Source organism: Oncorhynchus nerka, linkage group LG1 (genome assembly GCF_034236695.1).
Source record: "Oncorhynchus nerka isolate Pitt River linkage group LG1, Oner_Uvic_2.0, whole genome shotgun sequence".
Lineage (NCBI taxonomy): Eukaryota > Metazoa > Chordata > Actinopteri > Salmoniformes > Salmonidae > Oncorhynchus > Oncorhynchus nerka.
The window spans coordinates 11118234-11141969 of record NC_088396.1 but is presented as its reverse complement, the minus strand read 5'-3'; the positions used below and the strand labels follow the sequence as shown (position 1 = coordinate 11141969).

General features: G+C 41.4%; 1 protein-coding gene across 1 annotated transcript; it reads right to left on the bottom strand.

The window, feature by feature from the left end:
* Nucleotides 1–152: 152 nt before the first annotated feature.
* LOC115139208 (protein Wnt-10a) lies at nt 153–16649 on the bottom strand. The gene is made up of 4 exons (XM_029676391.2): nt 16133–16649; nt 14595–14860; nt 9821–10194; nt 153–1504 (listed from the first exon to the last, which is right to left on the bottom strand). The coding sequence occupies exons 1-4, from the start codon at nt 16192–16194 to the stop codon at nt 1034–1036; spliced, it is 1173 nt and encodes a 390-aa protein (XP_029532251.1). The 5' UTR covers nt 16195–16649; the 3' UTR covers nt 153–1033.
* Nucleotides 16650–23736: the final 7087 nt, after the last annotated feature.

The following is a 23736-nucleotide window of genomic DNA, read 5'->3' as shown; positions in this document are numbered from 1 at the left end:
ACACAACACAGACAAACAACGGACCTATTGGCAAGCAAGGATATATACAACCATATATTTGCATTGAATTTTAACGATTTATCTGTACAAATTCTAATGGTGGTTTTACGATAGATTTCTAACATTTAAACTTAATTGAGTCAAACCTATGAGATAATTGTAGTGCTTTATTACATGGACTATATCGTAACAGTTAGTAGTGTGAAGGTAGGGCTATAGATTACCAGAGTTTGCAACTACTAACTGTACCAAGAGCAGCACAGACCAATTGGCCCAGTCTTTTCATTGTCAGCTCCACCATTGCCCTCAGGCTGTCCATTCTGTATAACTACTCATGTCTCTATCACTTGACCCTCTGTCTTCACAACTCCATCCTTGCAATCGAATGCCCGCAACCGTCAACATAGTCCACATTCCCTTTCTTTTTTTTACCAGTATGGATAGATATACTTTTTTTGAGGCACATGGTAGCCATTTTGCAGATTGACATATTGAATTGGCACATTTTGTAACCTGAAACATTACTAAACAGCCCATATGAGTTAACATCATTAACGTGTGGCTCTGAGTATAAAGCAAGAGCAGACATAACATTCTGGAACAACCTCTTTCTTTCATATATCTGCTGTTAGTTTTTCTTCTTCTTCTTAAATTACCGGAATCAGAGCAATTTTTTTTTTTTTTTTTTTTTTACATCTATAGATAACAAAATCAGCCATTTGTCATTTTCAGAAACCTAGTTTAAATTCATGAGTGCTCAATTATTAATATTGTCCGTAGTATTTCACTATCTTTAATCTAAAAACACTTTCTGAGATGAAGGGCAGTGCAGCTCCAGATGCTCTTAACTATGGTGGTTGGACACATGCTGTGCACACTCTGATTGTACACCTCTTTGAACTGGCTATATTCCAGTCTTGTTTTCGTGCGTTCCATTCTACTAATGGAAATGGCAGTCCACTGCAAAGGGAATGGGTGTTTTGCAGTCTTTCCCTGTTTTAGAAAAGGTATATTATTGAATTCCTGCATTTCTTCATTTGCAGACACTGACCCACTCTGTTATTCGACACTCTTCGCAGACCACGTAACAGCACCAGTGGAACTTGCAGTTGCATCGTTCACTGCGGGTCTGCTGTAAGATGTTATGTCCTCGCCCGCAGCAGAGGCTTTCACAGTTGTCCATCTCTGGACTCGTCTTGTTACAGATCCTCCCTTGCGTTCCGGCCGAGTCGGACCGCAGATCCCTCTCGCAGAAGTCCGGGGACTTCTCAAAGTAAACCAGCTCGTTGAGGTTGGATCTGCGTCTGTGTGTGGGGTGGTGGGCATGCTCCAGCTGGCCCGTGTTCCTGTTGTGGGCTTTGATGAGGGTGGCGATGTGGAAACGCTCCTTGAGCAGCGAGCCTACCACCCTGAACTCTGGTGTGACTTGCCAGCAGGTCTTCAGTTGGCAACTTCCTGATGTCCCGTGGCATTTGCATTTCCGTCTCATGTGGTCCATCACCACCTGCACAGAGAGGAACAGGGAACTGCATGTTAACATCCTCCTTCATCCCATTCTGCAGTAGGACACACGTTCCCTCATCAAATTAGGCAAATGAACTAGACTGTGATGAGACTCCTCTTTCATTCCACAGCTGTTAACATTTATCACATAATTGTCACTACAATAATTGGCTTAAGTGTTCTACAGTAATGTTCTATAGAAATACACTTAATTTAAACTATTTCTGACTCTAAGGCGGTGGAACTCCCTTCCACTTGATCCTGGCCCCTGCTCCTAACATGGGCTGTGTGTGGGTGCTTCATATTGCTAATTAGGCATCAAAAGTATGTAGGTAGCACTAGCCTACTATTGAGATGTTTTGCCTGGAATAACTGACTCGAAGAAGCTGTGCTGAAGTAGTGCTCTTTCAGGACAATGCCAAGTTCACATCCCGAATGAGGATGTCCCTCCCACACTCCCAGACCTCCCATTTTCTCAACAATGCACTCATCTGTCAGCCTGAGTTATAAACTTTTAGATCCAATTACCAACAGGAAAAGGGGCCACCCTCAGCACTGACAGATGCTCCTACACCCACCCCTATCAACAGCGCAAAGAACAAACACACACCTTCAGCACTCCCACATTCTACTCTCTCCTAGGCCTCTACGTAGCTGCCCTGGGACACACACACACACGAAGACGTTCAAAACCTTTGAGAGAAGTCAAGTTTAGTCTGTCGATTGCTAAAGGATTACATTTCTACTACCACACTGTGTGAGTGAGTCAGAGCTAAAACGAGCTGAGATGAGGCTGCACTATTTCATGTACTGGGTTCTCTTTCTTTGTTTTGAGATAGAATCTGATGAAGAGTGAGGAGACCCTGAAACGTGTTTTCCCTCGGTCGAAACGAGTCGAAACCCACTGTATTATTCAGCTGTGTTCTGATCCATTCAACAGAGCGCTCTGACGGTTTGAGCCGAGGGCTTGTCGCAGCCACTCTAAGACTAAAGGTCATTTTGAACAGTTGCCAAAAGCAGATATACTTTGTGGAGGAGCATGAATTCTTTAAGGCTTGGGTTTGCGCGCTGCGGGTTTCCATTCCAGGGCCTCTCGTACGTGTTCCCATTGAATAGAGAGAAAGTGATATTCTGTGTGAATTGGTAGAGTGGGAGAGTGATAAATGGACCCACTTGGAGTCATCCATTAGGAATGACGGGGAAAGAGAAACAACACTCTTGATCTCACTGGGGCCGAAGCTAACAACTATCGATCACAACCCAATCAGACCACCATCACAAACCTGGGGAAATACTTTCAGGCCTTTTAAGCTTCGTTTTTACATCAGACCAACTTACTTCCCTGAACTGCATCCTTCTGGCTATATATACACCCTGTAATTACGCAACAGTAACCCACTTAACCCTTTAGATACACACTGAACTGGCCGGTCTAATTGTCTCCCCTACTGTAGTTGTTTTCACAAATTCTCATAATCAACTGTCTAACTAGTAGGTGTTTTATTTACTACAACAACAAAAAATCTAGACGAAGCAATATCCTGAAGCCTGTAAGCGGGGTACACAAAAATGACACACTCAAACGAGAGACGACTGAAACCAAAAGTGGCATAAAACCTCAGAGCTGTCACAGTTTAGGAAACGGGACCTGCCTGCTCTTACCATAAGTGGCCTGTTCTGACATGACTGCGGTGATGATGATCAGATCAGGAAGATTGTTCCCTTTCCTCCAAGCCGTGGTGCACCAGGGTGCACCTGGGGGCATGAGCTGAGTCGACGTGGGTGTGCCTGTGGCACCGGGAGGAAGAGTGTGTGAGCCACTGCCGAGCTGAGCTCTCCTGGAAGTGACTGCCTGACGAGAGACGCTGATATGGCAGTGATTTATGGTGCCCTTTTGGAAGCGGAACTGACTGGGTTATAGAATCTCACTCATAGGCCCAGAGGCTAGACAGGCCTAGAGGGGAGAACAGAGAGCAGAGTACAGGAACTATCTGATGGTCGTGTCTGTGTCTGCCATCCACTGATTAGCATCTCCTAGGGTGCGCCCCAAATGGCGCCCTATTCCCTATGTAGTGCACTACTTTTGACTAGAGCCCTATGATCTATGGGATATACAGTATATATAGGGAATACGGTGCCATTTTGAATGCAACCATAGACTCATTACACTGCTAATACTGCCTGTCTCGTACAGGTCTCACTCTACAGTGTATTCACACAATACTCCCTCATGTTCACAAAGCATATTATACATGGTAACTGTCAGATATAAACAAACAATACTTACAATATTTAGCAAAGACTGGTACCTCGGTATTACAACTGTATCGTCTTAGAAAAAAACTGCATACAAGGATTCTTTGGCTGTCCCCATAGGATAACCCTTTAAAGAAACCCTTTTGGGTTCCAGGCAGAACCTCTTTTGGCTTCCATGTAGAATCCTTTCCATATTAGGTCCTACACGGAACCTAAAAGGATTCTTCAAAGTGTTCTCCCGTGGGGACAGCCGAAGAACCCCTTTTCTTGATTTGAATACCCTCTTATACTGTATGAGGAGATGTTCATGTTTAACTACACATGGTCATATCCTCCAAGGCCTCTGTCTCAGCACTTTGACTGTCAGTCTCAATGAAAACTGTGGACTACATATGTAGGTCTTATAAACTAACATTGTAGTTATGCAAAGGGGGGGGAAAAAACTTCTATAGAAGTAATTGCCCTCAAATTCATTGGCAGACCACCGTTAAAAACACACATCTGGGCTGTTTTAATTGGGGAAGAGCGAGACAGACTCCTCTATAAACCAGCCCCAGACTGAGATCAAATAAGACATATTGGTAGCAGATTAGGACCACAGGCAATACTAGGTATTACATGGTGTACAGAGCACTTAAACACTTCGCTATGTTTGCATCCCAAATGGCTTCCTAGTCCCTATTTAGTGGCGTTTGGGACGCAAACCATGTTCCTTCCTCTATCAATGATGTGTCTGTTTTATATTGCCATCGTGCTTCATCCCCTATTCCTCTCATCCTAATTGTGTCATAATAATTTTCATTGAATAGTCTTTTAAAATGTTAGGCCTAAATGACTTCTGTTGACTGTCTTGTTTGTGGATTGTTACTGGTATGTTGTCTCCAATGAGATTTAGAGTACTATAATGACTCAATGTTTAGCAAATATGACGTTAAGTTATGAACTTAGCTACATCCTGTGGGTTATGACTTAGATATTTGTGGGAGATAAATCTGTCCTGGAATGTCAAACGTCCGTTTAAAAAAAAAATTTTAACGAACAACGCAACATTGCACACTGCTTTATGTAGTTCATTTCGAAGACACGCAATAACAACCATAAAGGGACACAAAGCCAAGAATTCAAAGAATATAAACAAACCCACAACGCGTTAAGTTTCAGCATCAAGTAAGTCATTTAAACACGTCATCAAAAGAACGATTCAAACGTGGCCACACAATAACCGACAGTGAACAATGATTTCATCTTAACGTAACAATCTAATGAAAACCGTTCACTGCACAACAAGCACATGCAGTCTTACTCTCAGTTAATTGTACACGACAGTCACAGATCCAAATTGGGGCCCTTTAATAAAACGTCATTACATCGATAGCTTCCACATGATGTGCCTTAAACAGTGTTGAGCATTTGTTGTGGCGGTGCCCCTGTGAGACCCTAGACCAGGGTGGCGAAACTGATCCACTGCCGGCCCAGTGGAATGCTCCCTCTCCTTAGATGCCACAACTCTCTAATGGAGATCCAACAGGCCACCGTAAAGGCTTCATAAAGGCCAGACCAAGCAGTCACAAGGCCCTTCAATGTGTAATAAGCTCTGCTACATACGAGCGAGAGAGAGAGACCGCATTAAATCGAAATATACAACATAAAAGCAGAGCGCTAATATCTACTTCCAGGCACACAGCTCGTAGCTGGGAATACAGACATGCTATAGGTGAAATAATGCCATCATTTGTTGGGGCTGTGCAGGTCAAATTGAGTGATTCCAATGAAAATGTAAGTGAAAGGAATTTTACTACCCTTGCAAATGTTTCCATGTTATCGACAGACACCGTAAACATTTAATCATGCAGAGGGAATCTCGAAAACCATGTTCCAATCAATCATCAGTAATTATACACAACACACTGCTGTACACTAAACATTTGCTTAAAATTAACTCAGAGAAAATTGTTGGAATGAGAGGGATGTGCTTTGGTTAAAAAATATATTTTTTTTCTGGGACTTTTCTCCCCTGATCAACTTCTCTGAAATCTGTATTTGGGGGGGAGGGGGAGGAAGGGCGAATCTCTTTCTACTTTCCGTCGTGTTTGATGTCTAAAATCTTTCGCTGTGTTTAAACATCTGTTTCCAAAGAGCCAACAGCCACTAATTAGAGCTTTTAACAAGACTGAACGTCGTGACAACCAGAGGGTGGGCATGAGGCGACATGTATACCCCACTAAAACCGCCACATTCCTCTATAAAAGACAGCTCCTTTTTAAGGGGAGGGGTTGGGGGAGGTGGGGGAGGGTGGAGGTATTATGAGACCTCACCTGTCAGTGTTTTCATTTTGATTTGGGGGGGGCTTTCTGCTCTGTTTGAAGTTATCAAGGTGCTGCCCTGGCTGTGTTCTCCTATTGATGCATAACTCCATGAGTCATACTGTACCTCTGATGTCTCTGTACACTGCTTTAGTATATTTAATTTGCACCTTCAGTTGTTTTCTCCTCCGAGCTTAGAACTCATTAAAGCATTGATATATGAAGTGTGCTAAGAGAACTGCACTCCACATACCCAGAGCATTGTGCAGCCTGACCTGAGTGACGACTAGCAGATGCACAGACTGCAGCTTTGAACGCAACTCTGGTCAAATCTGTATCAAAACACAGGTCAGATAATGTACATTGAGTTCATTAAAACTGCTCACAATAAACTGCATATACATTCCAGCGAAATGTAATTGTGCCATACTGAAATACATTTGATGATAAACTGCCTGTTAATTACACAGTTGCAACTGTTGGACAGGGTAATTGGATATCAGCTTGGATAGCTTTTGTTTCAACCAATGTGTATGTTAATAGTTCCGGTTTTCTTGGCTCTCCTTCAAGAAACTGTCTCCAAAAGCGGTTTTGTCAGTTTCAAAGCATTTCCCAGTAGCAGCAGGTATATTTCTAGCACAACCAGCTATTGTTGCCAAATAGGCCTCTTGTCAAAAACAGAGCTTCAATGTGCCCAACTATGAATCTTCCCTGCAACTTATCACCCTGATTGTCAAATAGATCAAAAAGTCAGTAGCTAGCTACGCCTCTCTATCTTCCCTATGTTGATATACTTTTGTCATAACACTGCAACTTCCTAAAACAAAGGGGTGTAACAATGATCATATATCATCGGTCTTGTCATCCAACTAACAACATTAGCCTTGTAGTACGTAACATAGAAACTCTGAAATTCTTAAGAGGATTAACTTGACTGTTGAATTAGAAATGACATTCGTTCTTTTTCAATGTATGTCATCTGATTTTATAGTATATCACTGGCCAAGAAGCAAATCATTTTATGGCTCATTGTGCCTATGCTATGGACACACAGATGGGTCACTGTGTTGGGCAGAGCATTGGCTTTATTGCCGGCCCTGCTGTACATGAAAAGCAGGACAATCCTCCGAGTCTCTCTCTCTCTCTCCTTGACTGAGTAACTCCACATTTGTGTTTTGTCTGAATAATCAAGGAAACCCGAAGTAAACGGATTAAAAGATACAAGACCAAATTACTCAGGAGGAAGCGTTGAACAATGTGGAATTTACTGCTACTTTTGGGTATGGCAGCAGTGCTGCCTGGGAGTGATAATCTACAGTAACAATAGGTAGTAGTAGTAGTAGTAATAGTATCATCAGCAGCAGCAGTAGTAACAGGAGCAGGAGTAGTAGTAATAGTAATAATAGTAATAGTAGTAGTAATAGTTATAGTAGTAGTTGTATTAATAGTAATATTAATAGTAGTAGTAGTAATAGTAGTAGTAGTAGTAGTAGTAATAGTAGTAGTAATAGTTATAGTAGTAGTTGTATTAATAGTAATATTAATAGTAGTAGTAGTAATAGTAGTAGTAGTAGTAGTAGTAGTAATAGCAGCAGCAGCAGCAGTAGTAACAGGAGCAGGAGCAGGAGTAGATGTAATAGTAATAATAGTAATAGTAGTAGTAATAGTTATAGTAGTAGTTGTATTAATAGTAATATTAATAGTAGTAGTAGTAATAGTAGTAGTAGTAGTAATAGTAGCAGCAGCAGTAGTAACAGGAGCAGGAGTAGTAGTAATAGTAATAATAGTAATAGTAGTAGTAATAGTTATACTAGTAGTTGTATTAATAGTAATATTAATAGTAGTAGTAGTAGTAGTAGTAGTAGTAGTAGTAGTAGTAGTAGTAGTAGCAACAGTAGGAGAAGGAGCTGTATCGGTAGGAGTAGGAGTTGTAGTAGTAATAGCAATAGTAGTAGTAATAGTAATATTAATAGTAGTAGTAGTAGTAGTAGTAGTAGTAGTAGTAATACCAATATTAATAGTAGTAGTAGTAGTAGTAGTAGTAGTAGTGGTAGCAGTAGTGGAAGGAGTAGCAGTAGCAGTAGGAGTAGTAGCAGTAGTAGTGGAGGCAGTAGGGGAAGGAGCAGTAGCACTAGGAGTAGGAGTAGCAGTAGCAGTAGTAGTAGTAGCAGTAGCAGGAGCAGTAGCAGTAGCAGTAGTATTAGTAGTAGTAGTAGTAGTAGCAGTAGTAGTAGTAGTAGTAGTAGTAGTAGCAGTAGCAGTAGTAGTGGCAGTGGTAGTAGTAATAGCAGTAGCAGTGGTAGTAGCAGTAGCAGTAGCAGTAGTAGTAGCAGTAGTAGTAGTAGTAGTAGTAGTGGCAGTAGTAATAGCAGTGGCAGTGGTAGTAGCAGTAGCAGTGGTAGTAGCAGTAGCAGTGGCAGTAGCAGTAGTAGTAGTAGTAGTAGCAGTAGTAGTTGTAGTAGTAGTAGTAGAAGCAGTAGGAGTAGGAGTAGGAGAAGGAGTGGTACGTAGTAACTGTAGTATATCAACATTTCTATTGTTAACTCATTCCTATTGGGGCACTTTCTCTTCTCTGCTTATTTCATAAAACATACTTGACTAACCCTAAACCAATCCCATGCTCCTGCTACTCTTCGTGTCATCTGGAGCAACACAAATCTGACTCATATTATCCAATTAGTCTAACACCAGACCAATAACACCATGGCAACCCCAAGCATCTGTCCATGAAATCAACTATATGCTGGGAAAATACCTGTGGAATAGCATACTAATGTTATTCACTTCATCACTTATGGTATCATAACATCAGCCAAATTAAACTAGAGTTAAGGATAATCATGTTTTTTTAGACGGAAACTGTCAATGTTTACGTTCTAATTCCAAACCACTGCTATATGGCCATCATAACCAAGCTTCTTTATTAGCCAAATGCTACACTGCCCATAGGAACACATAAGTAGATTAAACTGAGCATGCACAAATTGCAAGATCACATAGACAGGAGAACTGCCTGTGTTGTCCACATAATTAGGCATCTTGCTTTGAAACGTAATAATGATAGGAAAATGTATATGGTGAGGGGTGGTGCAGACACCTTCATTGCCAATAAATGTCAGCTATGACATTTATTTCATATCAATCCATTAACGATTTCCTATATTGACATCTGAAAAACCATACTAAAAGTATGAGTACTTTCAAACAACATACGCAGCTGCTTCCATGGTTGTTATTGTAGGCTACAACTGCCTGATTACGAACTAAGTGGGAGAGGAAGCCTGGCTCAAAAGAACACAGATGCAAGGCAATTGCATCATGTGGAGAAATCAGTGAGTAATCTGTATTGATAGGTCACTACTGACAACCGAGCCAATAAAATCAGAGCATGTGCCTCAAAATGACGTTATCGTTAGGACTCGAGTCGTAATCCTCTCATTTTGTACCTGCATTAATGTGTCTTTTCCATTCAAAAAACTCCTCAGTGAACTAAGAGTGTGTCCCAAACGGTGATCTAAGTGCACTGCTTTTGACCATAGCCCTATGGGCCCCCACAAACTAAGTCCTCGATACTCAACAGATGGTCCACAGGCCGGATCCAGACCCAGAGAACGGGGTCAATACGGACCGCGATCCCGACCTTCTCAAATAGTATTTTCTCTAGAGAGAAGAGAGCTGTACTGTAAAGCCCTCTACACAGTCATAACACCCACCACCCCCAAACAGTGCCCTTCAGTAGCTGAAACGCCTCCTCTCACCTGCCTGCCAACTCTGTTGTTGTGGAGCCTCATCCTGGCATGGATGTCCTTGTAGGTCTCGCGCGAATCCAGGAAGTCCCGGGAGAACTTCTCCCCAAAGTCCACATCGGGGCTGCAGCCTCCCCACTCCCAGGAGTCCTGAGACCCGGGCAGATCTGCAGGGAAGTGCTCCATGACACCGTGCACCATGCCCTTCCCGCGGTGTATGGCCTCCAGTTGCAGCCGGTTCAGTTTGACGCGGAAGGCCTCCTCGTCGCCTCTCCGCTTTTCATCACAGCCGCACGCCTTCAGCTTCCCCATGGAGCAGGCGTTGGACACGGCGTGGACCACGCCCGCCGCTGCGATGGCGTATGCAAAAGCACTCTCACGGAAACCTGGGGGTGTGGGGGGTGTGTGTGTGGGGGGGGGGGGGGGGGGGAGAAAAAAACAAGGGGTCATGTTTAAGATCGAGATAGGATCCTGCTGTACACCGTTTGATTCCTACTGCATATACAGTACAGTGCAGTGGATGACTATCTGTTGAGCTGAGGAGAGGTCCAATGAGCCTGCAGTACCAGTATGAAACCCCCGCCGTGCCTCACAACAGAGGCAGAGAAACATCTGGGACAATAGCAATTAATCCCAAACACTTGCATGTCTCCAGGCTCAGAGGCTGAAAGTGAACAGACCCCCACCATCAACCATCCTTTCAACACAAGGATCTGACAGTGATCATAAGCAGGGATGGAAGTGGCCGATGATGGTGCAGAATATATGAGCACCGTATTGTTAATCCCCTTTAAAGCTCTCGCTTTATTGAGCTCTCCGGCATGTTTACAATTAGCCTGGCTACTGTTGGCAGCCGTTTGATCTGCCTGCCATTTCAAATGGGGGAAGGGGGGATTCTGATTCAAGTTAAGCACGGGTAAATGGAAGGCATTTCCCTTTTTTATGCATTTTTCTCTCTATGCATATTCTGACCTTGAACCTAAGCATGAGAGCAGCGTGCTGTTCAACCGCTATTCGTTGGAGGCGGAGGTCAAAGAAATGAAGGTGTAGCAGTGGTGTGTCTACAGATATACTGTATTCGGACCTTGATTTCATTCTCTCATAATTCCACCACCGTAACGCACAAAGATCCCATGGATAAGGTTGAGGGAACCTGCCGGTTCCAAAAAGCGTCTTCTTTATTATTTTGCGATAGAAATAACAGCATTCTCCGTGTACTGTCATTTATAAATTGATAAGAGCTATTGATAAGAGCTAGGTAAATGTGTAATCTCTTTGGAGAAGGGGATTGTAAATACACATACTGTACAGTGCTGTACAGAAACTGTACAGAAAGTGTTCATACCCCTTGACTTATTCCACATTTTGTTGTGTTACAGCCTGAATTCAAAATGGATTAAATATATGTTTTTGCTCAGCCATCTACACACAATACCCCATGATGACAAAGTGAATGCGTTTCTAGACATTTTTGCACATTTATTGAAATTCAAAACAACAACAAAAATCTAAATGTTTATAAGTATTCTCACCCCTGAGTCAATACATGTTAGATTCACATTTTGCAGCTATTACAGATAGTGAGTCTTTCTGGGTAAATCTCTAAGAGCTTTGCACACCTGGAATATGCAATATTTGCACATTATTCGTAAAAATAAATGTCAGCCATTTTCAAGTCTTGCCATAGATTTTCAAGCCGATTTAAATCAAAATTGTAACTAGGCCACTAGCTTATGTTTCTTATGCCTAGGGCAGGGACCTGTCCCACGTAATGTATATACATATGTAATAATTCCACACATCTTTGACAGTGGATCCACACGTGTGTAAGGTGATTCTGAGGGTTTTTCTACAGTTGTGCTAGAGAATCTTAACATTGTTACACCAAGTTAATGGGCCTAGACTTTCTCTGTCCAGTGCTCCCCATTTACAGGGTAACAGGGTAACATACAGAGTATCTGTCTATACTATAATCTCCTTAGTGCCCGTCAGACTTAATAGCCTGCAACCATGACTCGCTGAGTTCCTGTAAAACCATCCCTTCTCAGAATAACTCACTGAAGAGAAATGTTGTGTTATTAAACAAACATGTTTAGAATATGTCAAATAAATTGTTAAATTCAAGACTTTAAAGGAGCAATCCGCAGTTGAGACATCCATTTTTGGACTTAATTAGTGATATGTACCCATTGTTTCTTGAATAATATAACTAAGCCTCGTGTGCTTAGTTAAACTGGCATACCCGATCAGAACCCAAAGAATAGGCTTGTTTTGCTTAAATGTTTGTAAACAAATGGAATGTTAATAAACACTATAGCCTCAAAACATGGTTAAAACTATAACTGATGTCATGGATGGTCAGTCCTTGCATCCATATCTGTCTATGAACTTGAGAATGGTTGCATTTCTCCAGACCCAACCTTCAGATTTTTACCGAAACAGGGGCAGGATAAACGATTTGAGATTGTTTCAACTGCTGATTTGCCCTTTAAAGCTTACAGTTTGATTCCAAATCTTACAGCAAAACAGCCCTATTTGTCACCATTGTAGAGATGCTCAGTTCGGCCTCCCGAGTGGTGCAGCAGTCTAAGGCACTGCATCGCAGTGCTTGATGCGTCACTACAGACCTGAGTTCTTCGACTTTCCCGAGGCCTTCGCCTCTCCCGAGTCCGTATGGGAGTTGCAGTGATGGGACAAGACTGTAACTACCAATTGGAGATCACGAAATTGGGGAGAAAAAGGGGTTAAAAATACTACAAAAAATAAAAACGTTTAAAAAAAGAGATGCTCAGACCCAAGTCCTAAACTGGCCATGACTCCAGTTCAATGCAGATTTTTTTTGTTATACCTTAGATGGAGCACATGATTAATGAAAAACTGTACTGCACTGTTCAATCAGATGTGAGCCGGTAATGTCTGAAATTTGCACTATTCACAAAACATGTTCAAAAAAAAATGCTACCATGGCTAAAAGAAAAGCATCCAAAGGGTTTAGGCAGGGCTTCTGAAACGTTTTTGGTCCACGACCCCATTTTGATTCCCCATAAAATTTTACGACCCCACCATGTAAAAAAAAAAGATGGAATCAACGGCCAATGTTTGCTTTTTTAATTGGGGGCTATGACAGTCTATTACAAATCAGTCTGACAGTACTTTTGACAGTATTGAAATGCATCAGAAAGGTATTGGGAAGTATTCAGGTAATAATTTTGTATGATCTTCTTGTATGATCTTGTATGATCTTCTTTGATCTTCGTCCCCCAAGGGTCTGATTTAGTGCCTGGTTTCTTCTATTGAGGTTTGTGGCGATTGTAGAGGGAAACAGAGAGTCTTATCTTTCAGTGATTGTCATAATATTTTGGATCGTAGCCCTTTCATGCAGTTGATGACCAAAAGTGCCATCTTTGGCCTCATGGGTGGATTTCATAATGAATAAAGATATTTATTTTTTTAACTACAAAAATCAGATTTTTTCTTTGTCAAATGGTTTTGTTATATTTCAGTCTTCTGTGATGTATATAAAGTGTAATATTGGGATGCAAACCAAAAATTGAAAACATTTCAACTCCATATCTGACATCTGATGCTTTTGGAAATGCTGGTTTAGATACATAAGATATAGTCAATGATGTTTCATTGATCATCCCCTATTCACGCACATGTACACGCACGTACACGCACGTACACACGCATGCAGGCACGCACACACAGAGTACTTTTTCTCCCTCTCCATCTTGCCATGATTCCATGGGGGGCGGAGGACAGCACTTAGATGCAGTCCAGAGACACAGACATGAAAATGCTGTTTTAGATTTCCTCCCAAGCAGGCTGAGGCGAGAGACCTGGAACAAATCAGTCTAACAAATAATTTAAAATGAGAGGCACGCCCGGCTGAACTGATGGCTGAGGAAGTGGGAAAATTAATTAAAGATTAAAGAAAACTGTCACTTTGTCTTACAGAAACCAACTAAACAGGTTTATGTATTGCCACTGAGAGTTGGGAAAGTGCTGAGAGCAAATTCACAGCACTTGCACTGGCAGAGAGTAAAAGCACTAGCCAGGCCTTGAGAAGGCTCACTTTATGTGTCTCATTGGCTTTTTAGCTTAGCTTTAATTCCGGTTAATGTAGAAATATGGCCCTATAAAGTATGTCAGAATTAATCAACAAGCAGATATATGTTTGAGGTAAAGAGGATATGACATCCGTTTCCTGTAGTAAAATGAGATATCCAAACAAACAATTAGTTAGGGCATGCATAATATGCTGCATTTGTAAAACCCCACTCATAAAAGCATTGAAACAAACAAAGACTCACATTACTTAATTTTATTTATTTCTGCCATCGGGCTACTTACTTACTTAAAACGTAGTACAAGAAAACATATTTTCATGTATCTGCAACTATGCAACAAAAAAATCATTCAGTATGCATTTCTTAGCGGATGAATCACCTAATTTAAAAGTGTCTGTTGATATCTATCATTTAGAGTTTCTATGCCTCAGGAAAAACATACCCGTCCATAACCAAGTGCCAGAAAACCAACAACTCTTCCAATAATGATAATGACAAACAGCTTTGTGAGTCAGTGTGTGAAGTGAATGAGTAAAGGGGACCTGTGGTAGAAGTCCCAAATGGTACCCTAATCCTTTTATAGTGCAATACCTTTCATAAGAAGGGCATTCTATAGAGAATATGGTGCCATTTGGGATGCAGGCGTGTTAATCAGAAGCACCCTTTTTAACTAAGGGGGTTCCCTACCCCGTACTTTCTGTAAGGTGACTCACCTCGTTTGAAAACCACACTATCGTATGGGATCTTGTTCCTGGTCTCCAGGCTGGAGCAGTTCCACCTGTGTCCTCTGAACTGATGTTGGCACTCATGGATGGCGATCTGGATCCCTTGGATGGCCGAGGCGGTGACGTCGGGGTTTCTCATGCACACCTCCAGTTGTCTGCGGTTCAGTCCAGGCAGGGTCAAGCAAACGGTGTTGGCGTTGAGAATGGGGTCAATATTGGGGATTTTCAGCCCTAGAATCTCATTGGAATCTACCCTGGAACACAGAAGGTTTGATGTTAAGGTGTGCCTGTTCTGTAGTACATGATTGATACTTCTGTGCCCCGTAAATCATGTGTAACAATCGTCATTCACAAGACAGGAGTCAGGTGTTTAACAGTATTACACTTCTGAAAGTTTATGGTTGTAAATTGTTTCTGACAATATTGACTCAGGAAGCGTTTGAAGGTCTGAAAGCGGTGCATTGTACAGTGAGGAAATAAAAAATATCTGTTTTATTATTATTGTGTTATGCATTCTTAAATATATTGCCTCCTGCACACACACACACACACACACACACACACACACACACACACACACACACACACACACACACACACACACACACACACAATGAAGTTCATTACATCAAATTCCATTTGTGCAATCATTCATATATGCTGAGTTGTTACTGTAATCATAGTATTGACCAATAAAACATGTATAAACATGTACCAATCAAACACCAATTAAACAAATAACAGATTGCATTTTCCCAACCCATTTTGACCATGTCTCAAAGCACTCTGTGACAACAAACTTGAAATCTTGCAGTCTGGTATTGAATGAAGGGGCATGTCACAACAGAGGATGGAACCACATGTTGGCAAGAATAAAATAAAATAAACACTTATCCCACAAGTGTGGGATAACTTTTCAAGTCAATAAAAAAAATCCCAGAAAAGTACTTGGGAACATTTATGTGATACAGCATCCTGATCTTTAAACAGGTATGCGTAAATACATATTTCATAACCCTTTCTTTCAATGTTGGGTTATTACAGCATCCAAAGTAGCTACCTACACTGACCCAACATGGAAGGAACAAAAACCTGTTTTATCTGCAATATTATACTTATTATGTGATTATAACAAACTGAACCCCATTTAATGTTAGACAAACAGGATTTGCAGAGCTAAAACTTGTTTTGAGTTATTTATTGGACAGTACTATAATTGCACAATATGATTTGCAAACAAAAACAATACCTACAATGAACCTGATTGCGCCTTCATAGATTAGCCTGGGTTAACTGTAGCTAGGTTATGTAATTAAAACACACCTGAATGATGTAGCAACTGTATAAATACTTGCGATATAAACTTTATATAAACACTGGCACAATTATTTATTTTTATTAACTTATGTGTGAGTACATCTTGAAGATGAATAACTACGCCGGTGAAAGTAGAAGGCTTCCAACTACTATTCAAATAAATGTTCAGGTAAAATATTAAAGTAAGTAAATTAAACTTCTCAACTCACCTTTGATTGAGCAGAGTGATAGCCATCAGAAGACATATTAGGCGGCAGAATGAGAAATCCATTGTATGGCTCGTTTTTGACCAAAGATACGTGCAGAGATAGAGCGCGTATAACAAGTTTTATGTCCCTCTAAAATCTGACAGCTTTATCAAAGCCTCGTCCACTCCAGAGTTCCCGGCGATGGAGTTTGAGGATGACAGGTCCTGGGTTCAAGTGTGTATCTGATTTGAGATCTGATGAAAGGCAGACAAAGTGCTGGATGTATCCTATCTACTGCAGGACAAGTGATTTAAAGAACGAAAAAGTTTGACTGCACTTTCTTATAACTTATTGAATGAAGATAAATTGGAAGTGAGTTGACTGAACACTCTTTCATGCTATCTCACATCTGCGCAAATGTACGATAGCTCCGCCAAGATATAAGCATTGGAATCCATCCGAAAGCAGTGGGTGTACTAACGCGCACTATCTTGAGTCTCGTTGACTTGTGATGTTTTTCTTATAGCCTACTGATAGCATTCTAAACTACAACACTTAGCACTTTGCCAGCCCACTTCGACGTCACTCAGAGCAAAGAAAAGCGGCAGAAGAGCGCAAGTGTCTTGTTAAGGGATATGGAGATTCCCAGATAGGTCTAAATGGGTCGGTCTGGGACAGCGGCAAATACTTTTAGTCCTCTTTTCTTATGATGATGATGATGAGATTGAGAAGGATGATACAACAACAAGTTAATTGACTTACTTTCAGTCAGAGAATGAGTTGACATGGGAGTGATCGGGCTGCACTTTTATGAATAACAGTCAATAATCCTATTAATACATATGATGACATTGTAACTTTTCTTCCTGACTAGAGTTACTTTATAGTTGTTCAACCCTAATTTGAATGTCCATTGATTTATTTTCCTAAGAGCTGTATTGTCTAAATACGAAGTTGTTCCAAGCCATGTGATTACGCATATTATTAGGCTTTGAAGAGAGCGGGTGGGATGAAGAAATGAAACCATTTAACCTTTAGCCACCGCCACCAGTGTAAAGTACCATTCTGACAATGTGAAGTCACAACCTGAGTTCATATGGTCTGAACCTCTCTACTTGACTGGGAGTAGATACATGGCAATTGTCCCACTGTCTGCTTCATACTACTGCAGATAACCACGACTGTGAGCCATTACGACTGAGTCAACTGTTCTGCTTAAATGACTCACGTATTACTTTCCTCAGGTCACATACATTACAATATACAAATTTCCTCTCAGAGAATTAAATAGCAAAATGTTAGAAGCTCAAGAAAAAATAAATACTGCTTCCATCTGGTGTGCTGTGGGGTTTTGCCAAGAAGATCTGCAGTCAAGACTCTCAGGACTCTCACACAAGGCGCCTAATTGTTTCCCATTGTTCACTGGGGAATCCATTTGCTGTTCATTTAAATTGATCGGTCCCAAGTCAACCAAGGGTAGGCCAGTTCTAACTTACAAAAAATGTGTTGCTTTTCTCAAATGATTCATGGCAATTAGCTTCCTCAAGTCATTTGAGTTAAAACTTTGTGTGCTTTACAGTGTCCTGTCCAGGGACGAACCATGGCTATTTCCTACCAATAGCATGTATCTAAAAGGCTTATACAGTAGATGATATCATTATATTATTATTATATTACTTCCGTTGACACTATATTCATATTTCAGGATAGGCACTATGAATTCACCAATATGAAAATTCACCAATATACTTTCTTGTCAGTTAAAATTACATTCCAACTTTTCTGTCCACCTACCATTCTCTTGAAGTTAAGTAGTTGTGCTTGTATTTATGTCCCTCATTACAAATTTACGACCAGTCTCTGTTGGGAGAAGCCCCTTGTGTTCAGAGGCTCAGAGGAGAGGGGGGAAATCTGCCATGAATTTGAGTGAAAGGTTGTTTTGCATTGTTGCTCAAATAGCAGAAGGGATCCTATAGTAACTCTTGCTATCAAATGAACATCCCTTTTCTAAGAATTTTCTCCCTTCCAGTCGAAAAATGGACAGACGGTGAAAAAAATGATCATATTAGAATAGAATAGAATAGAATAGCTTGATTTTTCCCAGAGGGAATTTCAGTTCCCGTATTGTGAAAACGCTGCATCATTACTTTTGTACTACATTACAACTATTCACAGTATTAAACACATGTATTCACTACACATGTAGTGAATATATATAGAAGAATAAGCCATTCAACTAGTTGGAGAATACCCATCTACACTACTGTACATCTCCATAGTAACATCCACTACAGAAATGGAGTGATTATGGTACAGTAAAATTCTGCAGAATTTCTATAAAAAAAATTAAATAAAGAGACTTACAGTAGTGTGCAGGGACACTTCAAAGCTGGGAATGACCTTTTTTAGTTCATGAAAAGCCAAGACATTATAGTTATAATCATGTTTATTAAAACTGCACTGTTCAACAGATGCATGGTGCAATAGAAAGTTTAGGCCGATCTTGTTGTTGCTTCGTATCTATGTTGTAATCTTCTGGGAGGAAGAACAGTATGGTTTTCAATTAACTAGTCATTGTGGGACTGAAAATAGTTTGGGGATGAGTGTAACTTTATTTTGGACGGTCTTAACAACTCACAGAAGGTACACTAATCTGTCGCCTCGGGGAGGGTTTAAACTTTTTATGGGCTTTTGAAAAATGTGGCTTGTTTTGTTTTGATTATAGCAAAGAGAGTCAGAAGTGTGGTGAAATGATGCAGAAAGAGTGTGGCGTCTATGCAGTGTATTTATCTGGAAAGGACATGCTGGAGGTCAGGCTGAAATAGGGTGTGTCGCAAATCACGGTCCTATGGGCCTTGGTCAAAAGCAGTACACAATATAGGGAATAGGGTACCATTTGGGACGTAGATTGCCGCTCTCTACCTCTCTCTAATGTCTGACATGCATAAGAGCACAGGAAGATATAAGTGCAGTCCTTCATGTGACATTGCCTTTTGCCTTTTGTTGTTCCCATGTTACCATGGGAAGATATAATCTGCTTTCCCAATGGCACCCTATAACATTTATAGTGCACTACTTTAAACCAAGGTACCAAAAGTAGTGCACTATATAAGAAAAAGGGTACTATTTGGGTTGTACCCATACTGACTGTAGAATGTGTGAATAGCTACAGTTGAAGTCGGAAGTTTACATACACCTTAGCCAAATACATTAAAACTCAGTTTTTCACAATTCCTGACATATAATCCTAGTAAAAATTCCCTGACTTAGGTCAGATAGGATCACCACTTTATTTTAAGAATGTGAAATGTGAGAATAATAGTAGAGAGAATGATTTATTTCAGCTTTTATTTCTTTCATCACATTCCCAGTGGGTCAGAAGTTTACATACACTCAATTAGTATTTTTAGCATTGCCTTTAAACTGTTTAACTTGGGTCAAACATTTCGGGTAGCCTTTCACAAGTTTCCCACAATAATTTTGTGAAGTACAACAGTCCCTCCTGCAACAAAGCACCCCCACAACATGGTGCTGCCACCCCCGTGCTTCACGGTTGGGATGGTGTTCTTCGGCTTGCAAGCCTCCCCCTTTTTCCTCCAAACATAACGATGGTCATTATGGCCTAACAGTTCGATTTTTGTTTCATCAGACCAGAGGACATTTCTCCAAAAAGTACGATCTTTGTCCCCATGTGCAGTTGCAAACTGTAGTCTGGCTTTTTTATGGCGGTTTTGGAGCAGGGGCTTCATACTTGCTGAGCGGCCTTTCAGGTTATGTCGATAGAGGACTGGTTTTTACTGTGGATATAGATACTTTTGTACCTGTGTCCTCCAGCATCTTCACAAGGTCCTTTGCTGTTGTTCTTGGATTGATTTGCACACCAAAGTACATTCATCTCTAGGAGACAGAACACGTCTCCTACCTGAGAGGTATGACAGCTGTGTGGTCCCATGGTGTTTATACTTACGTACTATTGTTTGTACAGTTGAAGGTGGAATCTTCAGCCGTTTGGAAATTGCTCCCAAGGATGAACCAGACTTGTGGAGGTCTACAATTTATTTTCTGAGGTCTTGGCTGATTTCTTTTGATTTTCCTATGATGTCAAGCAAAGAGGCACTGAGTTTGAAGGTAGGCCTTGAAATACATCCACAGGTACAATTGACTCAAATTATGTCAATTAGTCTATCAGAAGCTTCTAAAGCCATGACATAATTTTCTGGAATTTTCCAAGCTGTTTAAAGCCACAGTCAACTTAGTGTATGTAAACTTCTGACCCCACTGGAATTGTGATACAGTGAATTATAAGTAAAATAATTTGTCTGTAAACAATTGTTGGAAAAATTACTTGTGTCATGCACGAAGTACATGTCCTAACCGACTTGCCAAAACTATAGTTTGTTAACAAGAAATTTGTGGAGTGGTTGAAAAACGAGTTTTAATGACTCCAACCTAAGTGTGTGTAAACTTCCGACTTCAACTGTATCGAGATACATAGAGCTCATGGTGTTACAGTTTCTTTACATCCGTGAGTTACAAAAAGACTGGGGACACAATGGACTTTGGGAAAGTTGCTGTTGTGAAAACCGAGGCTCCCTCTTCTGGACAGTAGAGTAAAACAGAATATAACCTAAGCCATTTTGGGATATCTTTCATCCAGAATGCAGCCCACAAATTAGTCAAGTGAAATGTTCTTGGGGAAAAAAGCAACGATTTCCACTATTCTATTTCGTTCTCTTCTATTATTTGTTTATTCAATTCTATTCTGCTCTTTTCTGAAGCCTTGTGTCTGGGTATCCTCAAGCTATTCAAAGGCATCCCATGACCAGGTAGTTGTTTGTGGTTTGAACATAGCATTGAATGTGGTATTAATTACTGGAGGGCAACAAGCAGGGAATCCTCTGTGCTGAGGTTTACCTACCAGCTGGCTCAGGCACTCTACAACCCATTGAGGGAAATCTGAGCATCACTTATTTTCTTTACAACTTGAATTAATCCTGGGTTTCCCTAATTTGACATAATTACACTATGTTTGCGTGCTATTGTTATTGTGCAAAAACATCTGCGTGAGCAATGCTGGTGACACAACCAGAGAAGTATGTAGGGTCGAAAACATAAGAGGTACAATAATGTTGATGTTTATTGCTGTGCAATCACGCAAAGAATTGCAGTATAGTAGCTGGCTAAATGCATAAGTATTGTAACTGAAATGACAAACACATGTGCGCACGCACAGTCTCTCCGAGCTTTGCTCTGTTGTTGAACAGTGGGAGCTCTCTCTCTCTCTCTGCTGTAGACGGTGGTCTCTCAATCTCTCCCTCGCTTTCTCTCTCTCTCTCTCTCTCTCTCTGCTATAGACAGTGGGCTGTGCTGACCCGACCATCTGGACTCTGTCTCTCTCCACGGCTTCCTGTGAATCATCCACCAACGTCTTGTTTATCAAGACAAGGATCACATCAAAATAAGGATTGGCACTTTTACAACTTTAGGTAAACTGCACATAAAGTGCAGAAAGTTACCGGAGGAAGGAGAAAGGAGTTGCTCGAGGCATTATTGATAAACAATCTGAGGAGAGAAATGGGTTGGAGATGGAGATCTGAAGAGATGCTATGCATGGCCTTCCTTCAAAACGACCTCTAAGTGGAGTGGTCTCAGGTCACAGAGATGAAGATAAGGATGAGAGAGAAAGCAGGGAGTTCAGTCTGTTGAAGCACCTGGCCCACCGGGACAGTGGTTGCGTGTCTCAAATGCCATCCTATCCCCTGAACTACTTTTTAACCATGGCCCATAGGGCTCCTAAGGTCAATGTAGTGCACCATATAGAGAGTCAGGGTTCCATTTGGGAGTGAGTGCACTGAGCTGACCAGGCAAAAACAGATTACTGTGGCTTGCCAGTGGCCTTGAACAGCAAACTATACTGTGGAGTATTTGAAAGCCCCATAACAGTCAACAAGAAGCTCCAAACCCAGACGTGTTAGTGTTGTAAGTCAACCCTCTTGCAATTAACCAGCTGTTTCATGACACAACATTTCAAGGAATTGTCTTTGAAGCATGGTACAGCTGGGGAGAGAAAAAAACACACCCTGTTCAAAGATCGCCATCTTGTGTTAAAAGACCATACTGTCCTCTGAGCTGGCACTGCATCTTGCTGCTGATTTAGTATCTTTTTTTTTCTTCTTTTTTTTTTTACATGGAAAGGGGGAACCTGATCCTAGTTAAGCCCACCTACTCTGAGACGCTTGATACATACAGCCCTGGGACTCTCTAAAATTGAACCATATATAATAAACAGTCAACAAGAGGGCTGTGTTCAAACAGAGAAAACAACATTTGATTGGGGACATAGGCTAAACAGCATTAGGAAATTCCCGTCTGGAGTGTTGGCAAACAAAAGTGTTTATTGACAATGGAGGGACTGTCCTGAAGCCTGTTTTCTGTTGAACTGGAATTGCCAAGTCAACCTCAAACAGCAGGTTCCTCAATCACTCCCCGACCAAGCAGCAGTTTTTTTTGTTCACCGTGAAGGATAACAAGGTCTACTTTTACTACACAGAGAGTTCCTCCCGGACAAAGTAATGATACACTGAAGGTAATTGCGTTACTCACGTACTCTATTGCCACCTACCTCGGTGGGCCCCTCTCAGTCAGTCCACCAGGCAGACAACAGCTGAACTTCCAGCTCCAGCGGCATGTCTCTCTCGTAAATATCATTGCTTCATCCAAACACTGTGCTCACACATGACTAGAACAGAGGTTTTACACTATGTGGGTTATAATTAGACTGATTACGATCAGATCAAGCCTCACACAACGCTTGGGAATGGAGTCGAGAGCGTCTCGGTGAAGATCAAGAGAGGTTCACAGAACATTATGGGTGTTACATTACCTGTGACAGTTACTCTTGCTCTTACGCTCTCCTTTGTTCCTGGTCAAGATTCAAGCTGACTGACAACAGAGAACGATCTCCCCAAGGAAAGGAGCAAGCAAGAAGAGATTCACATCTAAGTCATCTAAGTTGTTCTCATGTCAACAGTTACACTCTGTGACAAACCTTCATCCCATATCGCACCCTATTCCCCATTTACTGCATTACTTTTGACCAGAGCTGTGTGGCCCCTGGTCAAAAGTAGGGCTGTAAATAGGGAATAGGTTGCCATTTGGGACATTGCCAAAGGTTCCAGTATCTAGAATATGCACCTTTAATGAGAACCTCTAAGCTCAGTGACTAGACCACCGGGAGTTCATTCATCATTGCCCTTATGATAGTCAGACATTACCCCAGGAGGAGTCATATTGGTCTGATTGATCCAAGGAAATGTGTCTGCCTCATGACATATAGCCACATAGAGTGGCAGGCCTTCATTAACGTCTCTGTGTGTTTTACAATCAACGGGCAAAGGCAGACACATATCCGAATACACCACATTCCTCAGGGCACTGTTCAGGGGGAGACGTGGAAAAGTACACCTCTCCATTGAAAGACGGCAGGCAGGCAGAGAGGCAGCCACATTAATACCAGGGCTTCTATAAATCTATCCACTGTCTATGCAGTTCCTCTGGCTCTACCGACGCTGAACCGTGGCAGCTCGAGGAGAGAGCGCTCCTAGCGCTTTCCCTGTCTGTGGCCT

Excerpts from the sequence above, each read along its gene's own strand:
- LOC115139208 (XM_029676391.2), bottom strand. The coding sequence starts at position 16,194 with ATGGATTTCTCATTCTGCCGCCTAATATGTCTTCTGATGGCTATCACT. Across the intron at positions 14,861-16,132 it reads ATCACTCTGCTCAATCAAAG|GGTAGATTCCAATGAGATTC; the intron begins GTGAGTTGAGAA and ends TCTGTGTTCCAG. Across the intron at positions 10,195-14,594 it reads TAGTGTGGTTTTCAAACGAG|GTTTCCGTGAGAGTGCTTTT; the intron begins GTGAGTCACCTT and ends CCACACCCCCAG.